Source organism: Aquarana catesbeiana, linkage group LG10, assembly GCF_042186555.1.
Source record: "Aquarana catesbeiana isolate 2022-GZ linkage group LG10, ASM4218655v1, whole genome shotgun sequence".
NCBI classification, from domain to species: Eukaryota; Metazoa; Chordata; class Amphibia; order Anura; family Ranidae; genus Aquarana; species Aquarana catesbeiana.
The window spans coordinates 140,428,294-140,455,162 of NC_133333.1; the positions used below are offsets into that span (position 1 = coordinate 140,428,294).

Below are 26,869 nucleotides of genomic sequence, written 5' to 3' on the forward strand. Positions count from 1 at the left end.
GAAGGGTGTATAAATGCCCTGTATTGAAGTGGTTAAATGGGCAAAGAATCTGAACACATCAATCCTGGTGTGATCAGATGCTTTTAGGGCAGAGGAGAGGTCTGGGGTCTAACAGACCCCCAATATTTCCATAAGAGTACCTGTCACTGCCTATTGTTGTTACAAAGGATGTTTACATTCCTTATAACAGCAATAAAAGTGATACATTTTTATTTTTTTAAAACAATGTAAAAATAAAAAAATTAACGTTCTCCTGTCTCCCCATGCTCGCGCGCAAAGGCAAACACACGCGTTGGTCCCAGAGGCATATGTAAACAGCGATCGCTGTTCGGTGTTGCCGAGAACGTCAAAGCTAGAGCAATAATTCTAACACCAGACCTCCTCTGTAACACTAAACTGGTAACCTGTAAATGCTTTTAAAGCGTCGCCTATGGCAACTTAGTTTGTCGCCATTCCACGAGTGTGCGCAATTTTAAAGCATGACATGTCAGGTATCTATTAACTTGACGTAACACCATCTTTTATATTTTACCAAAACATTTGGTATTATATTGTGCTTGTGTGCATTAAAATTAATTAAAGTGTATTTTTTCCAAAAACATTGCGTTCATTAAACCACTGCGCATATACTGTATGACATAAAAAATTGCAAAACCAACCATTTTATTCACTAGGGCCTCTGCTAAAATATATACATATAATGTTTGGGTGTTCTAAGTAATTTGCTATAAAAAAATACAGATTTTTACTTGTAAACAAAAAGTATCAGAAAAAGGCGGGTCTTCTGGTGGTTTAAACGTCTCTATGCGCCAGTATTTTACTGATCATTACGTAGGAACTTTTCTCCTAGAAAACGCGTAATAACATCAGTAGAATTTTTATGGCCGTGTGAATGGGGCCTAAAAGCAGTGTTTTTATCCACTTGCCGACTGCCCTATAGTAGTTTTTTAATATATATATATATATATATATATATACCTGTTCGTGCACTTCTGGGCATCCGGCATGAGTGCGCTCCCACTGTGATTCTACACAGCTGGAGCTGATCAGCGGGTTCCGTGAACCCGATGTCCGCTGGCACCCGCTGATCATTCGGTACACACGCAGAACAGCGATCTGTCTATGTAAACAAGGCAGATCGCTGTTCTGTCAGTAAGGAGTGCATGTATCCTGTATTACTGCAAAGCAAGGACAGGATCTATGCCTTCCCCTAGCAAAAGTACCTCCCACACTTCAGTAAAACACCAGCTAGGCACATAGTTAACCCTTTGATCGTCTGTGATGTTAACCCCTTCCCAGGCAGTGTCATTAGTACAGTGACAGTGCATATTTTTAGCACTGATCACTGTATTATGTCACTGGTCACCAAAAAAAGTGTCAAAAGTATCAGTTAGTGTCCAATTCGTCCGCCGCAATATCGCACTCCCGCTATAAGTCACAGATGGACGCCATTTCTAGTAAAAAAAAAAAAAAAATTTAAATTCCATAAATATATACCGTGTATGGAAAGTGGGTTGTATGGTTTCCAATGGCATAGTTCACACCAGTGCAGTCAGTTCCAGGGCTTTCCAGTGCCAGAAAAAAAAAAGTAGAACATGATGCATTTTTCCTACACTGGTCTGTACTGGAACACAGTAAAATGCATCAAAAATGCACTGGAAGTTTTACCACCTTAAAGAGGAACTGCAGTCTTCTCACATAATTTGTAATAAAAACATCTTTGCCATTCTGAAGCTTCCCTCCAACCACTTTGAATATATTATATATATAATGTAATTCTGTACTTGCCAAATATGCTGCACAAATCTCCCTCCACTGAGTCTGGCTGCATCCATTTTAACTGTGGGCAGCTGAAGCTGCTGCCTGTTCACTTCCTGGATTTACACAGACATACAGAGGCACACCTCCAGCTCTGCAGCCCTGCAGCTCTCATTGGCCCTCTTATAACTCATCCCCCCCTCCCTTCATGGCAAATTCTCAGGAGAGAGCTGTGCATGATGTCATAAGCCTAGGCTTTTTACCAAACAAGAAACAAGAAGAGGGCTGTATAAGGTAATTACTGGCAGAAAAAAAATGTTTTACTATCCAAAGTTAAAACAACAAGGGCAGAAAATGTAATAAATGGAAAGTTAAAAAAATGACTAAAGGTCTGCTGTGTAATAAATATGTGTTCGTTATTAAAGGGATGAGGTGGCAACTAGTCTGGTTACACTTTAAAAATGCATCAAAAACGCACTGGAACCCAGTACAGTAAAAAAAAAAAAAAAAAAAACAGGAAAAAAAGAAGAAAAAAGAAGATAAAAAGCATCTGGAATGCATCCAGAAAGGCATCAAAAACACACATGCAGAAACGCATCCGGAACGGACCTGGAGCGTGTTTTTGTAGTGTGAATCAGCCCTTAGAGCAGAAAGTAAAAAATAATCTTTGTTTTTTTTTTTTTTTATTATTGGTCTTTTTTTGTTTATTGTGTAAAAAATAAAAACCGCAGAGGTGATCAAATACCACCAAAAGAAATCTCTATTTGTGGGGGGGGGGGACATAAATGTTATTTGAGTACAGTGTCGCACGACCGCGCAATTGTCGGTTAAAGTAACGCAGTGCCGTATTGCAAAAAATAGCCTGGTCATGGGGGGGAATCTCCTGGAGCTGAAGTGGTTAAAGCTTTGTTATTTTATTCTAGCAGGGTTCTCTGAGACCTGGAAGTTATTTGAAGGGTTCCTCTGGGGTGGAGAAAGGTTGGACTAGGGGCCCCTGCATGTGTCCCCCCGGGTCCCGGGGATCAAAGGTTGGATCAGGGGCCCCTGCGTGTGTCCCCCGGGTCCCGGGGATCAAAGGTTGGATCAGGGGCCCCTGCGTGTGTCCCCCGGGTCCCGGGGATCAAAGGTTGGATCAGGGGCCCCTGCGTGTGTCCCCCGGGTCCCGGGATCAAAGGTTGGATCAGGGGCCCCTGCGTGTGTCCCCCGGGTCCCGGGGATCAAAGGTTGGATCAGGGGCCCCTGCGTGTGTGTCCCGGGTCCCGGGATCAAAGGTTGGATCAGGGGCTCCTGCGTGTGTCCCCCGGGTCTCGGGATCAAAGGTTGGATCAGGGGCTCCTGCGTGTGTCCCCCGGGTCCCGGGGATCAAAGGTTGGATCAGGGGCCCCTGCGTGTGTCCCCCGGGTCCCGAGGATCAAAGGTTGGATCAGGGGCCCCTGTGTGTGTCCCCCGGGTCCCGAGGATCAAAGGTTGGATCAGGGGCCCCTGTGTGTGTCCCCCGGGTCCCGGGATCAATTTTGGATCAGGGGCTCCTGTGTGTGTCCCCCGGGTCCCGGGGATCAAAGGTTGGATCAGGGGCCCCTGCGTGTGTCCCCCGGGTCCCGGGGATCAAAGGTTGGATCAGGGGCCCCTGCGTGTGTCCCCCGGGTCCCGGGGATCTAGTCCTTGTCACTTTTCCATGACTTGCTCGGTGACAGGGTCTGTTTACAGATAAAAGTCGCGTCCGTGGCGCGTTTCCCCGTCAGGAACGATTCTCACTGACGGCTCCTCTTTAGTAGCCGGGAAACAAAGTGCAATTTTTGCAGCATAAACTAAATCCTTTCAGGTCACTTAGTTCAAAAACTAGAAAAATCCGAATTAAAACACATGCTAGTACTTAGCAGAGAGAAGGAAGAAAAAAACTTCCCTAATCATTGACAAATGTGGAGCGCATGTGATTCCTCATCTCTAAAATGTGTTATTTATTTTTTGTTTCCTTGTAGTTGTCCCCCCTCCCCCCTTCCTCTGCTCATCCAGTTCAGGAACAGTTTGATTTTGCAAGTTTGAAAAATCTTCAAATCCCTTCCCCACCCCCTCCCCTTTCCTCGGCCTCCTGGCTGGCAGCACTGGAGGGGTTAACAGTGATTGAAGGCTCTTTGAAGATGGGATGAAAGGAATAGCTGCTGGAGACTCTGCGCGCTGATTGGTCCGGCGCCCTTCAAAGGACTCTTTTTCTTAACCAGAGGGGGGAGTCTGGCTTTAAGAAAGGAATTCAGAAATCCCAGGTCCTGACAGAGACGCCGACACAAGCGAACCATTCAACCGGCTCGCAAAAATCCCCAGCCGCCTTATTTCAGCGGAGAAAGCGAGGCTACGTCTTTAGAAGTCCCCGGGAAAGACGAGGGAACGGCGGAGAGATTTTTTGAAGCGCTTTTAGACGCTTTGTAAGGAGAGGCGCTTGTATGGAGCTTCCAGGACGCAGCTTTCAGTGATCTCCACTGATGTTTCATTAAAGCCATAACACCCCTTTGTTCTTTTGGCTTTGTCCCCAGGGGGAGTGAAAAAGGGCTTTTTGGTTTTGATTAAAAAAAAAAAAAAAAAAAAGTTCAGAGAGGAGAGAGAGAGGAGGGAGAGGAGAGGAGTCCTTCCAGTTCTGGCTTACCCGAGGAAGGAAGGAAGGTGGGAGCTTCGCTCTGCACAGAGCAGCCTGCTGGATTATAAACTTGGAGCTTACATGGGAGGACCGCGGCCATGAGTCAGCTACCCCGGCCCTCTGCACCGCTCTGATCCGGGAATACCGAGCGACACACCGAGCGCACCGGGATCCGCCTGGGAGGTGAGTCATCACAACTTTCCCATCAGTCCGGGGGAGCAGCGAGCTCTTCTCATCCGGGCTCTCCGCTGTCCCGGCACCAACAGTGACCCCCCCCCCCCCCCTACCTTCCCGGGATCACCTCTATACCCCCGGACCGGGATCACCTCTACACCCCCTTCCCGGGGATCACCTCTATACCCCCTTCCCGGGATCACCTCTATACCCCCTTCCCGGGGATCACCTCTACACCCCCCTTCCCGGGATCACCTCTATACCCCCTTCCCGGGGATCACCTCTATACCCCCGGACCGGGATCACCTCTACACCCCCTTCCCGGGGATCACCTCTACACCCCCTTCCCGGGGATCACCTCTATACCCCCTTCCCGGGGATCACCTCTATACCCCCTTCCCGGGGATCACCTCTATACCCCCTTCCCGGGGATCACCTCTATACCCCCTTCCCGGGGATCACCTCTATACCCCCTTCCCGGGGATCACCTCTATACCCCCTTCCCGGGGATCACCTCTACACCCCCTTCCCGGGGATCACCTCTATACCCCCTTCCCGGGGATCACCTCTATACCCCCTTCCCGGGGATCACCTCTACACCCCCTTCCCGGGAATCACCTCTACACCCCCTTCCCGGGATCACCTCTACACCCCCTTCCCGGGGATCACCTCTATACCCCCGGACCGGGATCACCTCTATACCCCCGGACCGGGATCACCTCTATACCCCCGGACCGGGATCACCTCTATACCCCCGGACCGGGATCACCTCTATACCCCCGGACCGGGATCACCTCTATACCCCCGGACCGGGATCACCTCTATACCCCCGGACCGGGATCACCTCTATACCCCCGGACCGGGATCACCTCTATACCCCCGGACCGGGATCACCTCTATACCCCCGGACCGGGGATCACCTCTATACCCCCGGACCGGGGATCACCTCTATACCCCCTTCCCGGGGATCACCTCTATACCCCCTTCCCGGGGATCACCTCTATACCCCCTTCCCGGGGATCACCTCTATACCCCCCTTCCCGGGGATCACCTCTATACCCCCCTTCCCGGGGATCACCTCTACACCCCCCTTCCCGGGGATCACCTCTACACCCCCCTTCCCGGGGATCACCTCTACACCCCCCTTCCCGGGGATCACCTCTACACCCCCCTTCCCGGGGATCACCTCTACACCCCCCTTCCCGGGGATCACCTCTACACCCCCCTTCCCGGGGATCACCTCTACACCCCCCTTCCCGGGGATCACCTCTACACCCCCCTTCCCGGGGATCACCTCTACACCCCCCTTCCCGGGGATCACCTCTACACCCCCCTTCCCGGGGATCACCTCTACACCCCCCTTCCCGGGGATCACCTCTACACCCCCCTTCCCGGGGATCACCTCTACACCCCCCTTCCCGGGGATCACCTCTACACCCCCCTTCCCGGGGATCACCTCTACACCCCCTTTCCCGGGGATCACCTCTACACCCCCTTTCCCGGGGATCACCTCTACACCCCCTTTCCCGGGGATCACCTCTACACCCCCAGACCGAAACACTGAGAGTATTTGGCTACATTGGATACAATGTATGGGAAGTGATTGTATCCAATCACTTCCCATACATTGGCCAACTTTTGGATGACATTCCCAGTTCCCCAATGCTGCCGCTGGATCTATATATGTTATCCTGGCCTTCTGTACACCGATACCCAGTGATGATGATTTTTAAAATTTTTTGGGCCCTGTGACTTGATATATGTCCCCTGAAGTGGACCTGATCTGCTCAGATCAACTTTACAATGAAGTTCCCAATACTGTCTCCAGGTATTATCCTGACCTAATTCCAAGTGATCTGTAGATCTGTCCCTGGAAGTGGACCTGAAGCATTCTGATCAAGGTGACCATTATATGCCCCATTTTGTGGCCCCGCAGGATCTGATATAGCAGTGTTTTTTTTTTCTCTATATAATTATTGGCCACACACTTACTTCCCAATAAGGAAGAATAGTTCTGTCATAAAAGCTCATTTACGGGGGGGAGACCTGGAAAACAACCAAATGTCCTGGGCTGGCAGATGGGCTTCTCGGTACCTACAGGTTTGTGTTATGCTGTTCCCCAATACTAGTTTCATTATATACAGCTTATTTCTATCTAAAGTCAAAACTTTTTCTTTAAGTTTTTGTTTGAGTGGGGAGATTGCAAGAGTCGTTTTTCTATTGCTGTCCGTGTCCCTACTAAAGAGTCACTCTCTGTTTGTCCTGATGACCATTGCCAGTGGGACTGGAATTGATAAAAATCCAAAATTCTGAATTGTTACCAAAATGAGAATGGAGAGGAAATCTTCCAGTGGGGGGCGCTGTCTAGAAGAGGGTTTTCCCCACCTTGCAGAGATCTCTTACCTCTTGTTGTGTCTCGGAAACAGGAAGTGAGGTTAAATCCCCCCAAAAGTAAAAAAAAACTTGACAAGGGTCATTCATCTTTCTCCACTCTATTCAAAATGAAGAAACAGTTTTTGCCTTTTAACATTATTCTCCTCCTGAGTGATTTGATTTTCAGACCCAGTTTTTGTATATCTGTCCTGATAGTAAACCTCCGCTCTGCTAGCCCCACGTGCTATTTAAAAAAAAAAAGTATTCTATCTGCTAAATAAACCGTAAGGGGGGTATTATTTATTTGTTATTGTTTATTATTATTATTTATTTAGCATTAGCGATACCATGTCCTGTTAGAGGTTTGCAGTTCTGTTCTGAAGTTTTTCCTTTGGTTGGCGTAGTGGCTGTGTGGTTTGTTGCAGGCATTTCATCTTTTCATGGAAGTTTGAAGGCACTTTATTGCGTGACATTCCCAGTGTTCTCCATGTGGGCTGTAATGGATACAAGCGTGGCTTAAGCCTACCCCCCCCCCCCCCCCTCTTGATGTGTAGTCAAGTCCTTAATAAAGTAATGAGCGGTGTTGTGGCCTTGAGGTTCTGATTAATTCAGAACAATTTATTTTCTGGTAGATCCTGCGAGGACGCCTTATAACGTGGTGGCTTTAATAATGTTGTGCTTAGCCTAACGCCGCATTGTGCGCATTCTTGATTATCAAAGTATGCAGTGTGTTCCAGTGGAAGAGGATACTACACCCCCGCCAAGCTAAATATTTTCTGAAAGGTCGTTCTCACCTACCCCACTATGGGAAATGAGAGGCATCAATTTGCAGGGAGGCTTTCATGTCCTGTGCAATCCAAAGCTTGCTCTGTGTCCCAGCAGGGGGGGGGGCTCTGGATGCAACCCCCAAGTGTCACGCTTTTGAAATGAAGTTAACCGGACACCAATGGTCTATTTAATTGGGGGTCAGATGTAGGTAAATTATCTCATTGTCTCGGTCTTTACTCAGCAGGCTTGTATTGGAGCTAAGAAAAGTGGAGACGTTGTCCATAGCAACCTGATTCCTTTTGTGGCGTTTTAATTATTATTTTTTTTTCTGGTGTGAGAGATCAGCAATGCTTTACTGATCCATTGCATTACGGTGCGTCGCCGCAACAAGTGTGGTGGTGCACTGGGCTTCCGTACACCAGAAAAAAGATACTGCAGGTGGATCAATGTGCGTTTTTGGCCCCATAGACCTCAATGGCAGTGCATTAAACATGCAAACGTGTGCACTAATTCTGGCAGCCAGCTCATTTTTGAATAGTGCATATTGTAAAAGGCTTACACTTCTTCTTTTTTTTTTCTCTTTATTGTGTTGTCGTGCGCTAAATATACATCTTGGGGTGCAATTTTAAAACAAATCGCACTACAGCGCAACAAATGTACCTGCAATGCAGAAGTCTTTTAAAGCAAAAGTGTTAAAAGCGCAGTTCACTGGAGCCTATAGTGCTTTTTATGGGAACCCCTTTGTAAGTTTTACTGATTTGGGACCCCCTTCATAACCCTCACAGAATGTGTTCTCATACCCTGGGGCCACAGAATAGTCAAAGCATGCTAGCTGGCCTCAAGTTGCTAGGAGCAACAGCAGTATTTTGCGTTCTCTTCTATGGAGAAGCTGCAGTGTGACCTATCGCAGCTCTCATGCTGTCTGCAGGCGAGGGGCAAAGTGGGCCTCAACTGTATAGTATTTCATGAGAATTGGTGAAATAGTTCTTGCTGCCCTCATCCGCAAATGTCTGTGAACTTGTACCTATAAAAGTGTTCAAACATCTGGATATATTGGACACATTCACTGGTATGCTGGGGAAGAGAGCCTTTGGCCCACCTGTTGTGAATAATTTCTCTTGAAAAATTCTACAGGGCGACAGGGTATGGCGTAAGTCATGTTGAAAAGGAGGAAAATGGATCCCAGATGGCCATTTACTTGTAATAGAAACTTGCAGTTCCGGAGGAGTTATGGGCTGCAGTCTAAAGTGGATTCTTCCCTTAATGCACACTTAATGATTCACAATAAACTTTATGAAGCCAAGAGCAAAAACACATTTTCACCACTGCATTTTGTGTATGTTTTTCACCCTGCGTGGTTCTGCCGCAGTGTACAGGCCGCAGCCTTTTCTCAGCAAATATTTATAAATGAAATGTCATTTTGTTTTTGGCATATATTATTGGCTGTAGCCACAATGGCGGATGATACGAGTCACAGGGATGTATCCTTTTGCCTGAGGCTCCACAAACGGGGAACAATTTGTGTATGCTGTATAATGGCCAAGCACAGAAAATGAATGCTGTGGGGCCTATTTACAAAGTCTATTTCACTTTCTGCCAACCTCCATTTAAAAATCTTCCCTGTAGGAGGCAGATGAAACATTATTTTTTGCTCTGCGTTGCAAAGTGTTGCTAGTAGTAGATGTCTTGGGGCCCTAGGGCACTTGTGAGTGATGTACACAAGAAAAACGGGTCATAACTAAAGAAATTGTTGTTTTAAGGGGAGTCACAAGACTCTCTAGTTGCTATGGCATAAATCTCCAGTTCTCTTATATACAGCCCCTTTTTGGTGGAAATGCGCAGTCCAATGGTTGCGTAATATTTAGACCAAAGGGGTTATTGGCTACAAATTATGTCATTGGTTAGTAGTAAACTGGGGTTTCCCTGTACAACAAGCCATTGCCTTTCATTCAGCATACATCAGAGACCACTACTGCAAACCACACAGATGCTTTGTTGTGTTAAGCCTTTTATTTAAATAGGTGTGTCTCTGGCGCTTTCATACAACTGTGATAACGTTGGGACACTGTTCCCTCTAAATTAGGGAAATGTTTCATCATGCATCTCATGAGTCATTCTTCACTAACATGTAATTTCTTTTTATCAGACAGTTGTCACAACTTCTGGCAGCCATGAGTTCTGCTGGGGTGCTGACCTGCATGCCAGACTCGGGACGAATCTTCAGGGAGACTTCTATACGCCCACCAGTGCCAGGCCAGGAGACCAAGAATTATAAGGTAAGCTTTTATTACTCCTAAGAGATAATGCCCTTATCACCCAATGTAGACATTCACCAACTATATTTGGGCCTGCTCTGAACAACCCATCTTCTATCTAGCACAGCCTTTCGCAACATTCTCAACAGAGGAGCCCTTGAAATAACTTTCTGGTCTCAGGGAGCCCCCTGCTAAAAATGACTGACTATATCTACAACTCGTGGTACATTTAGTGTGATGGTTAGTAGGAGGAATGCTCCTTACACTTGTGGTCATTGGAAATATTACGCCCTTACAGATGGCTTAAAAAGATAAGTGTGAACTTATCTAAGAGGTAGAACGTGCTCAAGGAACCCCTAGTAACCTCTGGAGGAACCCTAGGGTTCCATGGAAGTCTGGTTGAGAACCACTGAGCTAGCATGATATCAATGCTTGTTACAAAATTGTTAACTTCAGTCATAATCTAAACCCACTTGGCCAGCTTTCTAAGGCAAGAAGAGTAATTCCATTTCTTTTCTATAAATCGGATTTATTTATATAGAGCATATAGGCCTCATGTAAAGATTAGCACTAGTTGCCGTGCCCGTAGAACCTAACCAGCATGAAGAATTGATGATCTAAATACAGCCAAAACTTTCTTCTGATGCTTTTATAATTGAGGTCTGTCTGTAAGTACTTGATAAACCTTGCCACAGAGTACCATGCTAACCAATTTATTTTTCTTCTTTCAATTAAGACCGAAAAATTCAGTATGGAACCACAATATTTTGAGCAACAAATGAAGCACAAGGAAGAGCCCCTTAGGGAGGCTGAAGGTTGTGTTGCCAATGACACTCGTTTCTCTCGGTGGGGAAGATCCCTCAATCTTTTGTTGGATGATCAAGATGGTGCTACACTCTTTCGGATGTATCTGGAAGGGCAGGGCTTGGTGGATCTTCTAAGCTTTTGGTTTGCATGCAATGGCTTTAGAGCCATGGACCCAGCAGAACCCAAGACTTCAAAGACAGCCAAAGCCATATACCGTTGGTATGTACAAAATAGCCAAGCTGTTTCAGGACGTTTAAAGCCAGCTACAAGGGCCCAAGTGAAGGAATGTGTTAAGAACCAACAGCTGAATAGGACTTTGTTTGACCAAGCTCAGCAGGAGATTCAGAGGGCCATGGAGCAAGAGGCCTTTCCTTCCTTTTTGCAGTCTGACATATGCAAGGAATACGCTCATGCTGTGGATAGTCCCACTCCGGATAGCCCTGGACCTGGTCTCCCTACTCTGACTGAGGATGAGGAATTTGGTGGGTTCCACCACTATAATGTTGGTTCGGGAGGAATGGGGAAACTAAACCGTGCCTTCTCACGTTTGCCACCTAGAAACCAAAGGTGAGTCTCAGGAAACTAACCAGTTTCTTTAATGGTGTCATTTACCCCATGTTCGTTTTTTGCATTTTTAATAGGATATTTTTTTTTTTTTTAGTTAATGATGGGTTAATTTTTTTTTTTTTTTTTTCTTCTTCTTCTTCTTCTTTACTTCAAGCTATTTTGTTTGTTCTCTGGCACTTTTTCTTCATTTTCTTTGTTCCTCCCCTCCTTGTGTTAAAGGTTAACTTAGCTGTTATTCCTTTCCCTGAGCTCACATATCTTTGATGTGAACAAAATCTCTCCCTGCTCCAGAGATCAAAGAACCATATCCATGAAGCGGCCTTTTTTTTTTTTTTTTTTTTCTCCCTCTATGCTTCCCCCTCCCTCCCAAGATGCCTTACTGTTTCAAAGCCTTCTTATCTTATAATGACTTTTTTTTTAAATAACAGTTATTCTTTTTTATGGCTTATGTTGGATTAGATAGTAAATCTGTTAGACGCATCAGTTTGGAAGATATATTTGAGCTACAGCCTTTTTTTTATTTTTTTTTTTTTTTTTGGTTTGTCCAAACTTCTTCCTATTAAAAATAAAATGGCAGCAAACAGCCAAGTTCCCTTTTGAGAGAATTTATTTTTTTTGCATGATGCTCAACCAAGAAAGAGGATTTGATATTGTATTGACACATTACTGTCGTTAGTATAACAGCTTACAGTAATGTGAAACCATGCTAGAGAAATTCCAGAAGAAAGAGTTCATGTGGCAGAAGATTTTACAGATAACGTCTTAAATTAGACTTTGGTAGAAACCTACTTTTTGGTGCACATACCAGTTGCCCTACATGCAAGTCAAGTTGGCATTTTCTCTAAGACTACTGGTCTTTCCAGGAAGTGGGGTACAACTTTAAGTAGAACATTGTGAAGGCCATTGAGCTCTCTCTTGTCATTGGATGTGTATGTTCCCTTATTTGTGGACCTTACTGGACTCGCTAGATTCCATTTTTGTAAACATTTTTAAATGTAACAAAATGGTGGCACTTGTTAAGGACCACTTTAAAGTGACTTGTGTCATGGAGGTAAAACCTGTTAAAAATGTCACCTGGTGCCCATTCCTTTGATCTTTGCTCCCCTACAGAGCAACAGCCTCTTTGCAACTGACACACTTCCTCGTGTGTTGAAAGCCCACACATCGCATTTGTGGCTTCTTCTGCTGGCTCTTGTACCACTATGGAACATAATAGTGATGAAGGGATCTGCAGAAGAAACCCCAGTGCAAAGCTTGGGCATCGACACTCTCGAAAGTGTCAAATGTGCAGATTATTTAAGTGGCCATGGCTCTTGTCACAAGCAGATTGGAGGAGTGGGTGGCAGTACTGAAAGTTTAAATAGTCTTCTTTTGGCCTTGCTTTTTTGATATTTTCTTTGAAAATTTTGCAATAGAATTGCAACAAAACCTTTTATCTCCTCTTCAAAATGTCTTCATCAGTTGCCTTTTTCAAGCAAAATTTTCTAGTATTTAATCTATTTAAATCTATATCTTTTTACAGATCCCATCTGCGGAAGACTGAACCAGCCTACCAGTACTTTGCCCCTGCAGCAAGTATCAATGACAGTGAGATTTCAAGCGATGCCCTAACAGAAGACAGCATGTCTATAACAGACGGTAGTGTGTAAGTATTTGATCTTTACATAACATGCCAAGGTCAAATGCATATTTCTTTGCCTTGACCTGACTTTCTTTAGCGATTTGAAGGAATATTTAGGTCTATCATTTCCAATATTAAATGCTTTGATCTAGTATGTGTGAGCTCTAAAAAAACAAATAACATGAGGGGAAATGGTAGCATCCCAAAAGGAAATGCAGGAGTTAGAAGAGAAATAATAATTCCACATGCTTGGACACGTTTAGATTTCTTTGGCAGGTGGTCATGCAGGCCTCTGTTCTTTCAACATGTAGACTGCCAGAGGGTACAGGTCAAGAAACACATGGCCTCTTGCTTTTTATTTTCCTATTGTTGAAGACAATGCATGGAATTTTGTTGCTCACTGCAATGAAACTGCCAAGTGCATTGCTCCCATAAGTGGTGTGTGTGTGTGTGTGTGTGTGTGTGTGTGTGTTTTTGGCACCTTTACAGCTGTAAGAACCCATCATATTTTGTTCCTTGCATCATTTTGATGTGTACACTGGACACACCGGTGATGTCAGAATAGAAGTCTCTTTAGTCCTCTTTAGTAATGTTCTCAATTAAAATTGGTAAACGTGAACTCCCAGGCAGACATAGACCCAAATTAATTTAAGCTCTTTAATAATTATATGCATGTTGATATGTAAGCAACGTAATTACCTAAATTGTATTTGATACAGCCTCCTGCAATTCTTGTACAGCAGAAGTTAGACTGGAAAAGGGATTAGAAGTATTAAAAGCTATATTGTAGTGCTCATGTGAGACCTGTTGATAGGAGAAGGGAGCAGAGGGGCAGGGATAAGCTCATCAATCTACTGCTTCTCCATTCCAGTAATAGACTAGGGGAGGGACAAGACTTATATTGGCATACACGAAGCAAATTTAATTCATTCAACCACGGGTCGCAGGAATGACATTCGCTTGATTTCTCCCCCCCCCCCCATCAACAGTGATGCAAGAATTCCTCCTGCCTGGGGGCGGGGGAAGCCGTCCCCACTGGGAGAAGGCAGTGTTTATTGCCAGTGATATGCGCAGTTAAAATACGGCATGCTGGTTGTACCCAAGTTGATTGCTCAGCTTGGTACATTCAGCCTGCCCATGCACTGTTCGAATCTCGGCCGATTTGAACTCTGTATGGCCTGTCTAAGTGTTGCTTATCTGTAGCACAGAATTTTTTTTTTTTTTTTTTTTTTTTTTTTTTTTTTTTTTATTTGTAGGTGTTTTAAGTAAACTCTAGCTAAATTGTTAGTCAGTACGTGTTGGTTATTTTTTTTTTTTTATCTTACTAACAGAGATGGAATTCCACCCTACCGCTCCAAAAAGCAAAGGGAAATCCATAGGAGTGTCAGTGCCAATGGACAAGTGCCTCTGCCTTTTATTCCTGTAAGTATTTTGTCAAGTGTCTGCATAGGCAATGCAAAATGAAAACTAATAATGAATGTCCCTTCTGTGCTGGCTTAGTCCTAATATTCTCAGCCCTTGATAATGTTGGTGTTCAATGGCCCATGGTTTTGGTACGGTTTTAATTGGCACGTATACTGTTTTCGAGTAATCTATCAATGACATGTTTTCTTGCTTATGCCACACGCTTTGGTTCAGGCACACCAGAACAAAATCTGGTGGCCTAAAAAAAAACCAGATGGCTGTATACACAATTGCCTATATGAGGTTTAAACTTGTCCACCTATATTAGTCTCTCTATCGTGAGAAAGAATGGAGGCTGCCATTGCAAACCTCCTTCTGAAAATGCTAGATGCCTAGCTTTGTCTGACTTTGGTATGTTAGGTTCACAGTCCTAGAACATTCATGGTGTAAATGAGTGTCAGAACCATTTCTCTTTATGGTCAGCAAATGTCAAGGAACTAGCATTCTTAAAGGAGAATTCATAATTGGCAGCTTTTTGGTTAACAATAACAAATATGTTATACATGCTTGCTCTGTAAAATGGTTTTGCACAGAGCAGCCCGGATCCTCCCCTTCTTGGGTCCTTCTTTGGAGCTTCTGGCCCCTCCCTCCTGTTGACCAAGCAGCCTGCTTTTGAGGGCACCCGAGCCACAGCTCTGTGTGTTTTTAGACATGGAGCTGCAGCCCAGCCCCACCCCCTTTCTCTCTTCATTGGCTGGCTGGCTGACTTTGACAGCAGCGGGAGCCATTGGCGCCACACTGCTGTCTCAGCCAATGGGAAGAGGAGTCCCTGGCAGTCAAAACACTGCTGCAACATCGCGGTATCTAGATGGGGCTCAGGCAAGTATTAGGGGGGTTGCTGCACACAGAAGGCTTTTTACCTTTTAATGCATAGACTGCATTAAGATAAAAAAGAACTTCTGCCTTTACAACCACTTTAAGCTCACACTACAGTGTTTTAAACTCTACATGTTCTGTCCACATTAACACTTTAGTATGTATTGGGCGGGTTATGAAGTCCATAGATTGGTCATCTGTCTTTTTTTTTTTTTTTTTTTTTTTTTTTTTTGTTGAACCCAAAAAAAAAAAAACCCATATTTAGTCTTCAGTCATTAATATTATGTAGGCATACCAAAGTCAACTGCCTGAACTCAAGAGACCGTTTCCTAGCTTTTATAATGTGCATTCTGGGAGGTTAGGCAGCTGTCAATGTCAGGTAACCCTTTAAAGCTGAAATTTGATTTGCATGGACAGGCTGGTTGCACACAAGTCAGACATTCTCTTCTTGATCAGCGTCACAGGCTGTAGTGCAGCAGAGAGGATCCCTCCAACCAGATTGAATGTGTGGCTGGGGGAATTGAGTCATTTTTGCATAAGCCCATCCAGAATGATTCTGAATGCAAATACCTGCTTTATATGCCAGATCCTATCGGCACCACAGCAGCAGTTCGCTTGGTTACTTTTTGGACCTCAATGGGTCCACTCCTACTTATGTGCTTTGTACAATTGCCAGTCATTTGGAGTTGCTCTGCAACAGCAATCTGTTGGGCATCTAAAAACTGTCAAGTCTGAAAAAAAAATTACCCAGTTTAATGAGGCCAAGCGCAGGGTGCAGTAATCCATGGCAGTAATCGGAATTTGTTTTCCTGCCACCTGACCTTGGTTTACAAATGACTTGGCTTAGGGTTGATACACTTCACTTTTGCACCGTGTTCCTGAATAAGCCTATTGTGGGCATATTTAGTAACGAAATGCAAGGAAGACTTCAGATTTTTAGAATGCAATATCCTATGGCAAACTGTCAGATTTGAGTTTGTCATCTGACCACTGAAAAACAAATTCTGATTGGTTGCTGTGATTTAGCTACTTTGTACCACCTTGGCCTTCTTTTATATAAGCATATTGCTTGTCTGTGTTTATTATTATAGCAGCCAGATTTTTTTTTTTCCTCCCTGAACATTCTCTTTTCTTACAGAGAACCTTGCGCCCACCAGCTGAAATGATGCCAACAAACCCTGCAGAATTTGCTGCAAAACTAATGCAAGCTTTGGAAAAAGTTAAAAAACAAAGAGACGCAGAAGAAAAGCTGGAGGAAAAGCTGCAGAGGTTGAAAGAGGTAAAAAACTTAGACACCTTCCAGGAGGGAGGCAGTAGTTTATCGGCACTAGCGGAAAAATGTCTGTGATCGTAGCGTACACCTGGCATTATGACAGGTGACAAGTTCAGGCATGCAAATTGTAGAATACCACTGGAGTTGCCTTTGGCAAGGTTCTGCCCTAAAGATACAGGAGTAGCTTTAATTACTTTATACTCTTCAAAAGGCAGGCTAAAGACTGACGGTGTGGCTTGGTTGTACTATGAAAGAAAATTTGGGGCTGGAATGTTAAAAGAAAACAATATTTTGAGAAAAATGTGTTTTTTATCCTAACAGGAAGAAGAGAAAGCGGAATATGATATCCCTCCGTCTAACGACAACGTGCCAGCTGCTTCCTTTGAGGATGACCCACAGTCTATACTGGATGACCACGTATCAAGGGTCTTGAAGACGCCAGCAAATCTGTCGCCTAGATCTCAATCCCCCTTCATACAAAGAAAAGCCAAAGGTCAAGCATCATTTGGCAAAGGTCAAAGCTTAACTTCCTGTCACTTGAGGCCAAAAGCTCCCCCAGGAATGGAGGCACCTGTCACACAGAATGTAGAGCAACGCAGTTCTGTGAGGTATGTATGCCCATGCCAGTGGGGGGGTCTAGTGTCTTGTGTGTTTGAATTAGAATATCTTTTTGATGCTTATGAGCACCTAATACAGCCCCATACTTGACATTCTCTCATGCATTGTCGGTGCCTATAGATGCCACTAAATCATGCAGATCATCACTACTGCTGTACATAGCTCCCAATTTTTTTTTTTTTTTTTTTTTTTTCTGTACACTTACATTATGTGCTTCTTTAGTTCCCAGGGTACAAGAAGTTCCAGAAAGCCAGAAGGCTGTGCAACAGCACAGAAGCCGGAGGAAGGTCAATCCTCGGTTGGGCTGACCACACCACTTTCTGCCGAGCAGGAAATGGAACGCAGCCATAGTGTCTTGCAGTGGGTTCTTGACAGTGCCAAAATGATGAAGAAACATAATCGGGATGCTACCACCAAGTAAGTTATGCAGTTGGTAAATGTTTGCTACAAGTGCAGAACCTGAAAAATACATTGCATACGCTTATTATATGACTTCCATGTCATAGTGGTTGAAACCGATTGACTGCTGAAAGTCTATTTGCTAACAGAAATTCCTTTTTTCTACAGTGTAAACCACTGTCCAGAGATAAAGAGGACCACACACCGTACAGCATCCCAACCAGCGCATCTGTTCCTGCAGGATACCTCTATGCCACCTCTTAATGCTCCGAATACCCTCGACCAGCTGGAAGAAGCTCGCAGACGCCTAGTTGAGGAAAAAAGAGTTCCAAAACTTCATAAAAACAGGTAAAGTTCATTAGAATTGTGAAATGGCATTGTTCATGTTCGCCCCTGGTTTCTGCATGTCTTTGATACTCCACAGCATGATCTTCCTGCTGTGATTGCAGATTGGTGTACACAGCACAGACTTTTCCTTGAAAGCATGGATCATTCTGTTGGCTTTATAGTGTGTGTGTGTGTGTGTGTGTGTGTGTGTTGGTGGGGGGGGGGAATCCACTGAACATTTGGGTGGATCTCATTCTGTTGAATTTGCTTCTGACTCCACATCCCACTGAGGCTCTGTGGTGAAGTTTCCCACAATAATTTGAGTGTCTGCTCCTTTCCTAAAGCCACAATGAAGGCATGTCACTCTCTGAAAGTTGGATTTCCCTATAATACTTGGTCTTGGCTTTGCAACAGATGTGACAGCAGGGTGGAATCGGACATTCTGTTGGTGTGTGGGTTTTTTGGTTTTTTTTTTTTTGTTTTTTTAGCCAGGTACAAGATAGATTTTAAAAAAAATAGATATTTGAAAAATCAGCTAAAGCTGGATACCTTGCATTTAGGAAGTGATATCATTATTGCACACTAAGCATCCTGCCATGCATGTAAATCAAATAACGTAAATCTTGCCTAGCTGCTTAGGCTGAAGTTTTAATACTGTCTGCTTGTACTCCAGGTGTGCGCAGTCTGCAACGCTGAAAGAAAAAAGCAAAGCTGGTGAGAGCGTCTCCTCCTCTGGCTTCTCCACACTGAAACTCTCTGAAGAGTAAGTACTTTGTGATCTTGTGTCACTTCTTCACTGTAGCAGTTGTCACTGTTTTGCAGAAGCTTAGAAATACGCATGTGTCTGTGGTGGTGGTTTTTTATATATTGTGTGCTTGTGTTCTTTCCGCTGAGCTCCATTCCCTCCTTGGTTCTTGGCTTTGAAATGCAGGGGTGGTCAGACTGTTAAGCACAAGGCAGTACAATGCGTATATTGCTGACATCAAGCATATTTCGTTGGTGGCTTTCTCTGTAGCACTCAGTGATTGTAAAGTGGTTTGTGGTGTTATATTTTTTCCTTTAATGCATTAAAGGGGGGGAAAAAAAAAAACCTTATGAATTTAGAACAACTTAAAATGAACCTGTTTGGTGAAAAATATTATTCTTATACGCTAATCTCTTTGTTGCAAGCAAATCCTCAAACATGCAATCCTTGTCATGTGGGCACCTGCAGAGCCAATAAAAGGGCATTGCATGGAGTCGGAGCTCACTACAGGCAGGAGTAGGCCTTCTGGCTGCAAGTGCCAGGTGATGGGGGGGGGGGGGGGCTCCTAGAATGTCTTTTCATGACAAGTACCCTACTCTTTGAAGTTCAGCATAGGAAGAAGTGATCATCACTACTTTTCCTGACAGTTAATGAGCCTCATTTAATGAACCCAAATTATAGTGCAGGCAGCGGTACAGTGCCCTAGAGGCAATTTAAACACATGTGAGCTGCAGGTGTACTCTCTCTTCTTCCTTTTTTTTTTTTTTTTTTTTTTTTTCAAACTTGATAATTTTATGTTTTTTATAGGCTGAAGTCCGCTAAAAAGTTGAGCAGCGATCAAGGGCAAGGAGGTTTAGCGATCGTTTACTACTTCTGTGGCGAAAGAATCCCTTACATGATTCGAACAAAGGAGCCAAGCTTGACTTTGCAAGAATTTAAAGAGCTGCTGAGCAAGAAGGGAAGCTACAAGTAAGTACTGAGGATTTTTTTTTTTTATGAGGGTTAAATGTTAATACAGTAGAACTAAGGGAAAATCAAGGCATTAAAGCGGATCTTCACTGCATGTGAGCACCAAAAACGCTACTTGGTTTTTTTTTTTTTTTTTTGTAATATTCAAAGGAAACTCTTCCATTCATCCATGTCTCCATGCTTTGTTGAGAAATGACTGACAAACATTCCCCTAGTATTTCTGGCTGTGGCTATCTTGAGTAAGGGCAAACGATTAATGTAGAACTTCCTGGAATCCATTTGCACTTGGCTCAGGCACACATGCAGGAGTGTGCTTAGCTGAGAAAGCCCCTCCCCCTCCTGAAGCCTCCTGGAATGTATGACATTTACAGAGGTAAAACACCAGGAAGTAACTGAAGAAATGTAAAAAAAAAAAAGTTTAGGATAGTAAATGGGAAAGTAGATCGTATCTATTTACTAATGCTAGCAGCATGAGGATTAAAAATTGGGAGAGTGGCTCCACTTTAATCTATTGCAACCAACTGTAAACTTTTCTTTTGAGTGGAATGTTAAAAAGCTGACTGATTTTTGATGTGGACTACTGTACACTGATTTCAGAGTAACCCCCTACTTATCATTTTCAGATATTACTTTAAAAAGGAGAGCCAGGAGTTTGAATGCAACGCTGTATTCCAAGAGATCTCCGAGGAGGATGCCGTACTTCCACTCTACGAAGAAAAGATTATCTGCAAGGTGGAGAGAGCATGTTGAATGTACACTTGACACAAGTGAATAGCATCTTAGTGCTGCTTGTAGAAATAAAGTCTTCCTGGATGATGGGACAGAGCAGCAAGATGGAAGTGGAGAAGGACAAAAATGGATAAAGCAATGATTTTAAGAGATTGAACCACCTTGCATGTGGAAGTATAAATGGAATGCTGGCCTAGAGAAAGGGACAAAGAAAGTTGTCCATTGGGTTGTTGCGCAGGGATGCAGTATGTGAAGCAGAAGTTTTTGATAATGCTGTGGATAACCATACCGAATTCTGCTTTTAACAAAAACTGAACTTTATATGGAAGTGGAAGCAGGTTTTCCAGGTGCAAAAAGTGAAAATCCTCACTTTCTGAATGTTTAAGGCCACGAAGTATATTCAGGTACATTTTATGTACATCAGTGTATTTATATAGCACATAGCTCTTCTTCTTTTTTTTTTTTTTTTTTTTTTTTTATTTATGGACCGGAGGGGACTTTGCCATATAACATAGAGCATTGCCTGCTATGTTGTGAATTACCACTACAAAATCCAACATTGCAAGTCTATGGATAGTCAAACACCCTTACTACAGAACACGAAGAGCTGATTGTCATTGGTCAGTTGTCTTTCATGGAATGAGGTCAGAACCTGGACCATTCAGAGCGAAAAAAAAAAAAAAAATCAACATGCCATCAGTTTGAAGAGTAAAAGCTTTCCTGTATATTCAGCTAATGCTGAATATTGATGATTTTATGGATGACAGCTACTTTTAGGATACACGTTTTCTATTTCTGGTCATCAAGCTATGCAAAACAGTTGATCCAAATGCTGCTAATTCAGTTTGCTGCTGGCATTCTTGTCTTGTTTGTAAAGCAAGAATTCACAGCCAATACTGATCAGAGGGATGTTGCCATCTGACATTTTTACTTTAAGTCTATTTTGAAATACCTTTTTTTTTTTTTTTTTTTTTTTTTTTTTTTTTATAGCTGAATTTACATTGTGGTACTAGTTTTTAATATAGAGGTAAACTGACCCTCTGTGTTTGCAATCGGGGGGTCTCATCACTTTCTCCTTAGATTTGTTCTGTTTTAGGAACAGATTGGACTGTTTATGTGATAGTCTTTTTGGATCCAGCATGAAGGTCCCATCAGAATGCTTTTTGCAGGGCTCACTATGATCCTGTTGAGCGAAGTATATGGACAAGTATAACTGAAGCCATAGCGACTAATTCTTATACTCTGTTTTAAGGGTTTGTTTTCTCCCTTAACTTAAAGGGTTTGATTGCCTTCTGTACATACTGTAAAAGCACAAAAACTAAAACATGCCTTTTTATTTAAGCAATAATAGAAAACTGGGCATTTAGTAGGCGTTTTAAGCCTCTTGCATATTTAGACGCCCTGTTTAAAGTCTGTACTTAACTTTATCATCCAGATATAAAGGATAAACTTGTACCAGGCTGTCCATCTAAAGTCCTGGCTGTATCCAGACAAGAACACTGGGGTTGATTTACTAAAACTGGAGCGTGCAAAATCTGGTGCAGCTCTGCATAGAAACCAAATACTATAATTATTATTTTTTTTTTTTTTTTTCGTCAAAGCTTAATTGAACAAGCTGAAGTTTAGAAACTGGCTACCATGCAGAGCTGCACCAGATTTTGCGCTCTACAATTTTAGTAAACAACCCTGTTACAGAAATATGGATTTTGCTTACTGAGACTCAGTGGGATCCATTAATTCATTAGGGTAAAGAAGTTCCTATTGTCATAAATGGTATAATACTTGGGAGGATCGGGCCATCATGGACTGAGTTGGACAGTACAGGCGGTCCCCAGGTTACAAACGAGATGAGGTCTGTAGGTTTGTTCTTAAGTTGAATCTGATTGTACGATGGAACAGGTACTTTTTTTTTTTTTTTTTTTTTTTTTTTTTTTTTTTTTTTTTGTGTAGCTCCAGCCAGAACTATTTTTAAGCTTTTTGGAAGGGTTATCACCCCTGTAACATTTTGTTTTGCTGTGTGTGCCCCAGTTCAGAAGATTTCACCTCACTTTCTGTCCCAATGACAATTTAGATTTTGAAAATTTTGGGTTGTTGTGGAAACAAGCATTGGTGATAAAAGCTCAGTGGAGACACCTTTTCCCATAACTCTTACAGGAGAGAATTTCCCTTCCTAGGGGTAGATTTCCTCTCGCTTCCTGTGCCCCTCCGTTTGTAAGTAGGAGTCGTTTGTAAGTCAGATGTTTGTAACTAGGGGACCGCCTGTACTGGTGTAGTAGGTAAAACTTTAATGCTAGGTTCATGCTTATGTGCGTAGCTTTGGATGCAGGAATCAAACGCACTGCTTTGTAAAACTGCACGGAGCTGCCATTCATTCTGAATGGCACCCCATGCATGTAAAATTGCATGATCAAAAAGACCATGTGATTTCCCTGCAGCCCTGGTTTGTTGGGAGGGGGGGTTTGCAGAAGCACAGCAAGGGCAGCCCATCACTTGATTGGGCTGTCATGCCTGCTCAAATGCAGCTTGCAAAAACGCATAGGTGTGAACCTAATATCAGACCTCATTCACACAGGTGTGCAATTATATGTGGTTTTAGGCCTTTTTTTTTTTTTTTTCTAAAAACCTTTAAATGCACCTGATGACTGTAAAGTGTTACTAAACCCACAACAGTAAAATCAGTCTGGATATGTAGTAAAGCATGCTTGTTATACTCGCTGTGGAACCTAAGGGGTTAATCCTCTGCATTGTGTTAAAAAAAAAAAAAAAAAGCTGTTTAAAGCCTGTCTTCTCTGATCCTCCCCTTATTCCGCTGCCCCCGAACCATCTCATAAGACAGAGCCTTTAGAATCATTCTGCACATGCTCAGTTTGGTGTGTATTGTTAGGGTTTTTTTTGGGGGGAGAGTGCATTTGATCAGCACTGTCCAGACAGGGGGTCAGGGGTCCTGCAGCATCACGGGACAATAGGAAAGTCAGAGTAGAATGAACTCTTACAAGCTTTAACCAGATACTGATAGCCACAAGACTGCTATATACAGCTGATAAGAAAACGTATTTAGCCGTTTATATTTACTAAAATAATTGCATTTCCATGTTCTGTGTACTGTGTGGGAGACCAGATATAGTGAATTCAGGGGCCTGGGTTTAGTAACACTTTAAATGGTATCATTCACACTGTTTTTTTACTTGGCTTTACCTTGGCTGTATTAAAAAAAAAATAGAAATTCATGTGTCCAGACGCAGATCAGTTACTGTGAACGCATCTGTCTAAATGCAAGTCCATTTACCACGAGAGAACTTAGTCTGGAAAGTATAAAACTTTATTCTTTCCAGATCAAGCCCTCCTGCATTTAAATAAAACACATAGGAGGAAAGTGTGAATGAGGGTTAAAAGTGAGGTTTTGCCATTTTTCACTCTAAACCACTGAGTTCAGTGTTATGTAAATTCCCATATTAGTGGTGCCTGGTGGACCGTTCACCTAATGTGGAAGGTCTGCAGTTTTTTGGGGGTGCAGTAACATTTTAATGGTTTTTACAGTTGTGGTGTTTAATGGTGCAGCACTTGCCATGTAACCAGTGTTTCTTGCCAGATCCCTGGAGAAGGGGGGGAAATGTATTTTTAATATATTATAACTAGTTCTAGATCTGTCTATGGACACCTGAGATTCTAAACATAGTAACAACACTGTTTTTTGATTAGAACAGACTAGAACACCTTATCACAAACTGGACCAGCAGGGATTATCTGTCCTCTTCTCTTTTTTTTTTTTTTTTTTTTTTTTTTTTTTCCTCCTTTCCATTAAACTGCCACTCCAGTAATGAACTGCTCCCCCTAGATCTTGCTGTCACATGGAAAGCTGTAAAGTTTGCAAGTTTGCTGGAAGAAGGGCTGATGATGTAGAACTTCTCTCTGCATACGTTGCAATAACCAGAGCAAGAACACTAGCTGGTTTGCATATATATATATATATATATATATATATATATATATATATATATATATATATATATATATATATATTTTTCATTTAAAAGTTTTTATTGAGCACAACAGACAGGGCAAAAAAGTCCAACAACGTACATTTGTACATTAAAAATGGGGTAATGAGTACAGCAATAAAAGTATAGCTGGTTTGCCTATTCCTTGTGTGTCATGCCTAGACTAGCCATCCAGTATGCTGCACAAATCAAAGTAGACCATCAAAATTTGCCTTCTATGTTTGCATTTCCGTACTAAGCTATTTTTCCCAAAGGCTGGAAAGTGCAGTTATTCAGCGCAATAGGGTATTTAGAAATTTTCATTTTTGAAATGATGTAATTTTTCATTCTTTCACTGTCCAAATTGATAACCAATGGATTCTCCTGTTACCCCAAGATGAACTTCAGCTCAAAATGCAACTTTCTCTAGTTAAACTGCAGTTGTTCACAAACTCCAAATGTACTATTTTTAAATTTTATATAAATGCCAGCATTATGTATTTTTTTTTTTTTTTGTTTTGTGTGTTTTTTTTTTTTTTTTTTTTTTTTTTCTGGAATGTAAATGTTTTAAATATATAAAGATAACTATTTAATTCATATTAATAAAGTATTGTTCTCATCTTGGTAACACAGTTGCCAGGATACTCTATACTTGGCAACACCTGTTTTAGAGGTGTTGGGAAATAAAAGTCTTCTGTTACAGGGAAAGAAACTGAAAAAAAATACTTGTAACAGCAGATGATAATGTGGTAGCCAATCATTTGCCAGCGGTTTTATACAGTAATTCATATTTTTTATATCTAATTATATACACTTGTATAAATATAAATACATTGTTTTATATATTTCAGAGTGATTAATTAAGGTGTATAAAATTTAAAACATTTTCCTATTCTACAAAAATGTAAAAATGAGCTGAAATAAATAAAATTTATATTTTTTTTGAAACTTTGGTGTGTGGTGAATTTTCACAGGAAAGCTCCATCCTGCAATGACTGAAAAAAAGTAAGTTTGCTGCGCGCTCTATGGTGTTCTCAGCCCTGCCCAAATCTAAACTACAGAACGCCTCACCCCTATGTTATAAGTAGGTGGAATGTGTTGTATAATCCTTATGTTCCCTCTGTCCAGGGAGCAAAACAATGCTGCTCCTATGAATACAGGACAGTGAATGAGTTGTCACCCCAGGACAGAATGTGATGTCAGAATCACTAGATGAAAATGGGATGTAAAAAGAAAACAAATGCATCCATCACCTCTAAAGACCTGTAAGCTGCAAAAGAAGACACTACTTGTTCTTGGGAGATTTTCTGTGGCCTAAAGTGTATCTAAATCCATGTAGCTCTAGGTGTAGACACATGTAGTCATATGCTATACCATTAAAGTGTCACTAAACCCAAATCTTAAAAAAATAAATGCTGTATTACATACTGTTCATACTCTGTCATTATGAGCTTCGTTTTCTGTATTCTGCAAAAAAAAAACCTGGTTGATCCTGCTGCTCTCTATCTCCACCTTCTGTCCAAGTCCCCAATGCAGCTAGGGATTTTGCAGAGTAGTGTTGACAGCTCTGCACATGCTCAATTTTCAGTGTGTTTCTATGCTGAATATTTCCTCACTATCCCATCTGAAGCGGCCCATGTGACTATAGTCACACATGTGGGTGTATACACAGTGGTAAATGACAGCCCGCTCCCTCCCTCCCCTCCTCCATACCTGCTAAACACAATGGGGTTAAGATATTACATGTAGATTAATGGTGGCTTCACCTTCCCTCTTTTCAAGGACACAAGCTGGAGGGTTGTGACATCCTGTGACTGGTAGAAATCCACCCACACCATGTTGGTACCAAAAAATACATTTTTGATTTCAAATATGTTTGCCAATTTAATGGTTTATTGGTTTACAACAGCTTCAGCTTTTCTGGGAAAGCTGTCCACAAGGTTTAGGAGTATGTCTATGGGAATGTTTGACCATTCTTCTAGAAGTGCATTTGTAAGGTCAGGCACTGATGTGGACGAGAAGGCCTGGTTCAGTCTCCATGCCAATTTATCCCAAAAGTGTTCTATTGGGTTGAGGTCGGGACTCTGTGCAGGCTAGTCAAGTTCCTTCACCCCAAACTTGTTCATCGATGTCTTTATGGACCTTGCTTTTGTGGTCCAAATCATTTGGTGTGGGGTTGTTTTTCAGGAGTTGGGCGTGACCCCTTGGTTCCAGTGAAGGGAACTCTCAACTATGCTTAAGCACCAATAAGGGTGTGAAATGCATCAGATGTTTGTACCGCATTGTAGTGCGGCTGTCCCATTTTCTTCTTTCTTCATTAAAGGGAATTCTTAAGGTGTCAGCATACCAAGACATTTTCATGCTCCCAACTTTGTGGGAGCAGTTTGGGGATGCCCCCCTTGTTCCAATATGACTGCGCACCAGTGCACAAAGCAAGGTCCATAAAGACATGGATGAGTGAGTTTGGGGTGGAGGAACTTGACTGGCTTTCAGAGTCCTGACCTCAACCAGATAGAACACTTTTGGGATGCATTAAAGCGGAGACTGTGAGCCAGACCTTCTCGTCCAACATCAGTGCCTGCCCTCACAAATGTTCTTCT

The 26,869-nt window shown here is 42.7% G+C and overlaps 1 protein-coding gene across 1 annotated transcript; it reads left to right on the forward strand.

Moving 5' to 3' along the window:
• The first annotated feature begins 4,028 nt into the window (after window positions 1–4,028).
• LOC141110928 (axin-related protein-like) lies at window positions 4,029–25,198 on the forward strand. The gene is made up of 12 exons (XM_073602731.1): window positions 4,029–4,570; window positions 9,849–9,978; window positions 10,694–11,331; window positions 12,854–12,976; window positions 14,284–14,374; window positions 16,371–16,511; window positions 16,827–17,113; window positions 17,346–17,540; window positions 17,691–17,870; window positions 18,523–18,612; window positions 19,402–19,563; window positions 20,187–25,198. Exons 2-12 carry the CDS (start codon window positions 9,874–9,876, stop codon window positions 20,311–20,313), a joined length of 2,139 nt encoding a protein of 712 aa, XP_073458832.1. The 5' UTR covers window positions 4,029–4,570; window positions 9,849–9,873; the 3' UTR covers window positions 20,314–25,198.
• The last annotated feature ends 1,671 nt before the right edge of the window (window positions 25,199–26,869 follow it).